The sequence below is a fragment of the Apium graveolens genome, chromosome 10, assembly GCF_009905375.1.
Source record: "Apium graveolens cultivar Ventura chromosome 10, ASM990537v1, whole genome shotgun sequence".
Lineage (NCBI taxonomy): Eukaryota > Viridiplantae > Streptophyta > Magnoliopsida > Apiales > Apiaceae > Apium > Apium graveolens.
The window spans coordinates 197,870,775-197,877,895 of record NC_133656.1 but is presented as its reverse complement, the minus strand read 5'-3'; the positions used below and the strand labels follow the sequence as shown (position 1 = coordinate 197,877,895).

At 33.4% G+C, this 7,121-nt stretch overlaps 1 protein-coding gene across 1 annotated transcript; it reads right to left on the bottom strand.

The window, feature by feature from the left end:
* On the bottom strand, positions 1 to 5,283 carry LOC141693973 (uncharacterized). The gene is made up of 4 exons (XM_074499175.1): positions 5,140 to 5,283; positions 3,144 to 3,392; positions 1,103 to 1,350; positions 1 to 579 (listed from the first exon to the last, which is right to left on the bottom strand). The coding sequence occupies exons 2-4, from the start codon at positions 3,358 to 3,360 to the stop codon at positions 232 to 234; spliced, it is 813 nt and encodes a 270-aa protein (XP_074355276.1). The 5' UTR covers positions 3,361 to 3,392; positions 5,140 to 5,283; the 3' UTR covers positions 1 to 231.
* Between the last annotated feature and the right edge of the window lie 1,838 nt (positions 5,284 to 7,121).

Genomic DNA, 7,121 nt, shown 5'->3' with positions numbered 1-7,121 from the left:
TCCAAGAAAACTGGCATTCATCTCAACACATTTTCAAAAAAAACAGATACCAAAATTAAAAGAAACTGGCCTTCAACAGACAGATGCCACTCAAATAGCTAACCAGGTAAACAATTTTATTCTCTTTGAAGGAACATTACAAACATAAAACAGCCAGCAAGTGGCCATATTATGCAAGTACAATCAACACTACAAGCCCTAAAGAATTTTGATGTGCTTCATTTTACCACGTCAGCGATAACGTGAGCCAGCCTCGGGGATTCGGGGGCCATGGTATTGACCTCTGGGCTCAAGTCCATGATCCCTATATCCCCCAGGAAATCGGGCCCGTTCCCTGTGAGGATCATACTGCTCCGAGTTGTAGCCTCGATGTGGTTCAGCAGCAGGGAGAGCTGCAGGATAACCACGAGGGTCACTATGGCCCATTCCACTATTGGGGTGGCTGTCCAACACTACCTTCTGATACTGCTGATGACGTGCTTCAGTTTCTCTCTTAAGAACATCATCTCTTCGAGTAGCATGCCGAGCTCGAAGTGCATTAAGCTGTTCCTGATACTGACAATTGATGGAGTTTATGCTCTGAAAAACAAAGTTCCACATTTGTATAAGTTTCACAGAAAATCAGGTCATCCAGTTACACGGAAGTATATTCAACTTGAACTGATCATAAGCAAAGAACTAGGAGATCCTTCATAACTAATTTATAATGACCTACAAAAATGAATTATGTTAATTGATTTCAGTAGCTTAGTTATGTTTAAAATAATAGAAGTTTTCATGTCTCCGTTTATGACGGTGGATAATCATTAAGAGATTAATACTTTTTATTTATTAGGATTTTACTTGGTCATGAACATGAAGTGTTAGCATCTCTATATGAACAATTTAACTCTTCATTATTTACAGCCTTGATTTACTACACTGACAAACATCAACACTGAAAATTTTGAAAGCGTTCTTGAGTTTCTGCAAAATTATCAAAATTATTTTGACAAAACTCTTTTCTTCTAATAGGTTCTTTCTATCGTTCAATCCTGTTTCAGCTATTAACCCTGTCTAGTAAATAAAGTATCAGAAGTATATATAAGATTTATGAACTAACCTCCCTGTGCCTAGCATTTTCAGCATCCTCTGCATCACTCAGTTCTTTAGCTAGTTTCATGATGTCATCCAAAAATCTTTGTTCAAGACCCTCAAAGGTCTGCAGCATGGGTTTATCCTCGTACCCAATGTCCATATCCTCTTCACCAGGATTAGTTCGAGGATCATTGTTGCTTTGTCTCTCTAGAACCATTCTTGGATCTGACCTTTGGCCCTGGTAGTAGGATCTAGGTGGATCACTCCCTTGACCTACAAAGCAAGCAACCACAGCCAGGTATAATCAGTCTGCGCAGAGTTTATAGATACGAATTACAGCTTAACATCCTAGAAAAGATAAATTCAGATATATATATTTCTAACTGCCTGCACCTGGTTTTTATATGAACACATATTCAACATAAATACACTTGTTGTGATAATTATATAAGTTATGAAGCAATACAGTTGCAGTACTAAATTATCTCTGGTTTGTAGCCTAGTGGATACCCCTCTTTTCTTGCTCACGAGGCTGAGGGTTCAAGTTTCGGTGGAGGAATGGCTGTGTGAGTAATTTAGTTTTTACCATCGGTTATTTAGAAAAAGAAAAACTATTTTACCCTTAGCCTTGTAGCCTAGTGGAGTTCTATACTCTTGGAAATAAGAGATTGACGGTTTGAGCCTCCGTGGTGGTACCGGTGCTGCAGTATTCAATATTTTACCCTTCACAACCCCCCCACCCCAAATAAAAGAAGGTAAATTGGAAATGTGCCAGTTGGTATTAATATACTTAAATGATATACAAAATTACTAAACATTTAATATATATACAAGCGTAAATGTGTAATTACATTATAAGTCGGTACGAAAATGCAGAAATACTAAAAGGGAATGGTAGTAGAGAGGAAGAAATAGATTGGCAGAGAATATATGTATATATTGGAGCTACTGCAAAAATTACAATCAGGCAAACCCTCTTCTGTAGGAAAAACTATAGAATTTACTGTCTATATTACTTACAGCTAGATAACTTATTGCTAGAGTAGAATTAGATGCCTTGTAAAGGTATAAGACACAAGCAGCCTACACTATATCTACACTACATCTGATGTAGTAATCATTCCTGCAATAACATGTAATATCTGTAACTTATACTTGCTGATATTTGTCACTTATTACCCCATCCAATAAGTGCCGTTTTATTTTGGTTTTGGTTGCAATGGACCAAAATAAGATCCAAGACAATGTGACGAATTGGTTGAAAGGAATGACTAGACAACATGTTCATAACATTATGAATGTATAATTTGATAACCCTGGTGGTGAAGTACGTGCACTTGTGCAGAGGCTAACAGAGTTCAACTTCAAGAGGCTAAAAGTTATAATACTCTAAGAAAATATAAAACTTATATCTGTGAGAAACACAAAGAAATAACACTTGGTCTAATCTTTGTACTCTATGTCTTATGACACCTAAAATGAAGCCTTAAGAACTAAATAGCATGTGGTCTCGTCTTTGTTTTACAGGAAAGTTGACAGGTTCAATGGCATCAATGACACCTCAGACACAAACACAAAGAAACAGGACACCATAAGGGGAAGAGAGAGGTTGTCAAAGTAGCCTGTATTTCATTGCTTATATAGAGAGAGTACATAAGGAAGATGGAAGATCTAATACAGTGTAGAAAATTCCTGCAAACAGCTGGCTCGCAAAAACACATCTAAATTTCTTAAGAGGTGAGCAATTTTCAGTGTCACAAGCTAGTCCTTTTGGGAAAAAAAATTGTCTCAAATTACTTGTCCTTCTCTTCTTTCAATACAAATTTAGTAGATTTCCAAAACTAACCCTATATTTATTATTCCCAAGATTTTACATTTTAAAACTTAACTCTATTCTCATTTTTCAATTTATTAAATAAGGGTATTTGGTGGAAAACCTTATCCAACTAACATTTTCCTTAATATGCGTAATTTTTTCAAAAAGGACATGTAATATGGAAATGAGGGAGTATATAGCAGAAAGATAGACAAAAAAAGTAAGAAATCTTAATATATACTAAGCTTACCTTCATTGAACGTATGGGAAGATCCATCTCTTTCCCACCTCCAATGCCCATCCACTCTAGAAGCCCCGTATGGATGTTCTTTCTCAGAGATCATAGATTCCGGTCGCCCTTGATAATTATTAAATTTCTGTTCCATTCTCTGACCAGGCATATGCTGCATCTGCGCAGAAGCATATGCTTTCCCACCCGGATCACCATACTGTCCTGGCCGTCTCATCTTTCTTTATGAACAACGGGAAAATAGCAGATCTGCAAACATTATTCAAGTCAGAATCCAGAATTTTTTATTAAAAAAAAAGTTGATGGCACAAGGATGTTTTGGAGCAATCTTCAAGATACAATCCTTGATGAGTTTAAGGCCAAAGGTGCATTGGTTCCTCAAGAGTCTAGGCCATGAGGTAAGGCGCAATAGTTACAAAAATTGATAATATCAGCATGCAGAGGCAGAACCGGAAAGGGTGTACACAGTTGCATTCTAATCCTTGATGACCCACACAAGATGTATGTGTCATGACAAGGATGTTGAGCTAGTCAAGAGCTGTGGTGAGTTCAGAAGACCTCAAGTCTTCACTATATAGTTAATAAAAATCTGATCTAGTAGCTCAGAATCTATAACGGCTTTCTCATTCCTTTCGGTTCTTCTTGAAGTAATGGTAAAATACGATATTCAAAGAATTGACTAAACGATAATAGGGCATAGTGTATCCAGTATAAGGAAAGAAAGATATTTAAGCTACTTATAGGCAAGCATGTACTAAAGGGCCTCAAAGTGAACCTTCAGTCATTTAGATTATTTTTGCCTCAAACAATGATATCAATAAAAAATCTGTTTATTTGTTAATGCTGAAACTTAAACTCGTAACCTGCTACACAAAAACTTGACCACAAACCAACTATCCTGCTATGCTACTAGAACACTTCGCAAGTATTTGTAAAATATGCCCTAATTTAAAATTCTATGGGACCGATGCCAACCCTGCCCACATTTCGTTCTGTCAGTGCATGCATTTAGGCATATAAACATAAATGTGAACTCAATAAATATCAAAGAAAATGTTTAACAAGTTATTCATTAACCAAATAGTAACACAATGGAAATGCAGTAACAATTATTGTACAAAAATAAGAAAGTAATCTGCTTAGTCACAACAATAATTCTAAACAACAGTATTCTTATAAAAACACCAACAAAATCAGAAAAAACAAGGTCAACGCAACAAATTCTAATAACGATTTCTTCCAAAACTTTAATTAATTTACAGTTTGTTAGAATTTGTAGTCCTTTGTTATTTGTACATTCCGGTCAAAATCAAGGAAACTTTTTAGGGTTAGTTTTACATTAATATTTACATTTTAAAGCTCGCAGCTACTATACAGTTTGTTCATATTAATGTAGTCTTGTCAACGCACACAAAAAAAATTAAATTGTTCATAAAATGAACATAACGTGCAAGAAAACAAAAAATTAACTGCAACATCGGAGGAGTTATAAATTGGGCCCAGCCACATCTCAAACCTCCAGAATGACATCTCCCACTTCAAAATGGACATGTCTTCCAAAACATCGACCCACTAATCAATGCTAACGACAAACACAATAATTAAATCCCGCCAATGCCTCGAAGCGTTCCAAAAACTATTCACCTAAATTCATTTGTTTGGTTGTGTAGTTGTATGTGGAACAGTGTCTAAACCTTTAATTGGGTAAGCCTGGCGGGAGGAATGTAATTGAATTTTTATCAAGAATTAGTGATAATCAAACACTCATAGTCCTAATTCCTAGAAAGCTTGGATTTTATCAAGAACATAGTGACAAAATCAACAAACACTCAACTTTATAATAAATTATCAAAAACCCAGATCATAAAAACCCTAAATACAACAAAATAATCATTAATTCAAGAATTGAACTCCATTAATTAACCTAAGAAAAATGTAAGCAAACAAAAAAAATTAATTAATAAAGTTATATAAATTAAAGGGTACTAATATTTACCTGATTGGAGCAGCTGTTGGCCTTGTTGGTGTGTTGTGTGTGTGTGTTGCGAGAGCGAGAGCGAGAGCTATGTTATGTTCTGTAATAGAATGAAGAAGATTGGAGTTGATATGGGTCGAACTTTTTATGGGTCGGGTCACTTGGCCCTATTTAGGCCCAAACACAAACTTAGCTCATCCGAAATTTGAAATATTTTTCTATTTTTATGAAGATCTTTTCAAATATCAGGCAGTTTAAAATACGCAAATACAAATTAACTGTATCTTTTATACAAAACAATTAATTTTAAATGTGTATTCCAAAAAAATTATTATTGGTATGCATATTTATCAAAAAACTATTGTTTTGAAATATATGTTTCTGAAGAAAAAGAATATGGTACATCGTTTCTAAGATATGCTAACTTATAATTTGTGCGATTCACGAATTCTTATAATTTAATTTAATATCGTATTTAATTTGTAATAGTGTATTGATAATGTTGTTTATTGTTTAATCTAGATTTCTATTTGATCTATACTAAATTATTTTGTGATATATTTGAAATTATTTTTGATAAGAATTTTCGATGTACAATTTTCTTAATTTGTTGTAAATTTGACAATAATTTTGTGATATTGAAAATTTGAACTATTTAAATTAATTTTGAAAGTGTTGATCATGTAAGAAAAAGTTTGGTGTTATTACAAATTTCTAGTCGGATTCTCAATTAGAAGAATTTATAGTTACGTTAGAATATATGTTTTAATATTTTTAAATAAATTACATATAATTTAGTCTATTTTTTCTTCTTAAAAAACTTTTTACTAAGATGTTAACTATCAACGAAACTCAATCCTGTTTTGTTTATAATATTCCCTCCTTCTCATAATAGTAGTCTCTTTCGAATTATTATTTTTCTTATAATATATGTTAACTTTTAATTTTCAATGCAAATATGTTGATATTATTTTAAAAGTATCTTTTTTTAAAATTGTATAACAATTAATGAGGGTTAAATTAGAGTTTATATTCATTTATGAGGGATATAAGTGCAAAGATATCATCTCATTAATATTTTTTTAATATGTGTTATTTTTTGAAAATTATGAAACGAATAGAGTAATTTTTTTGAGAGGAGGCTATAAACTTTTTCCTTTGCATTTGTAAAGTAATTCAGGAGTTTACCGGGAACAACACAATGCTAACGTGTGCGCAATTCAGCTAACATTGAAGTAGCAAAATATTTAAAAGACTTCAATTTCATAACAAAAGGAAATATAATATAGAGTTAGGAGTTAGAACAGTCATCAACACTTTCACAGCAAACAAATAACCATTTCACAAACATAAAATTTGTCCCCCACTTCTTCACTCGCAAGCAAAATTTGGTACCAGACGGCTTGGTCCTAACAAACATAATCTTAATTGTTTTAATTGGAAGACCGACAATTCATCTCAAACTTCAAATCTCATTGATCGTAACAAACCTAATCATAATCTTATTGTACGAAAGATCATCAAAAACATACCATATTAGCTTGAGTACTTTGACATTGCACAGAGTCCGTTATCATCACAGTCTTCAGAATCGGAAAGGTTATGTTACATGCATATATTTTTGGGTGCTTTAAAGTCGTCACAAACGCAGCCGCTATCTTTGTAGTTGTCCGTCACTTAATCATTGTTTTAGTTTAAATAAAATTTAATTTTTTTATCAGCCGGCAAGTAGGCTTCAAATTCAAAATTAAAGAGTAAGCAAGTTGTAGAAGAGTTCTCGACATAAGAAAATAAATTAACTGTTTCGATAATACCATTAACATTATCGTAAAACTTGTTCAGTTTTGGGTTGGAGCAAGCTCATTCCACTTAAATACATCAAAAGCATATTGACAGGGATATTTGTAGTGAAAGTGGAAAATAGTAGATTTTTTTTGCCTTAATTTTGTACGTTTGTTGGTGTGACTCCAACTATTCAGGCTCATCCAGTTTTCTCTTCTGTT

Excerpts from the sequence above, each read along its gene's own strand:
- LOC141693973 (XM_074499175.1), bottom strand. The coding sequence starts at position 3,360 with ATGAGACGGCCAGGACAGTATGGTGATCCGGGTGGGAAAGCATATGCT. Across the intron at positions 1,351-3,143 it reads TTCCCATACGTTCAATGAAG|GTCAAGGGAGTGATCCACCT; the intron begins GTAAGCTTAGTA and ends CTTGCTTTGTAG. Across the intron at positions 580-1,102 it reads AAAATGCTAGGCACAGGGAG|AGCATAAACTCCATCAATTG; the intron begins GTTAGTTCATAA and ends TTTGTTTTTCAG.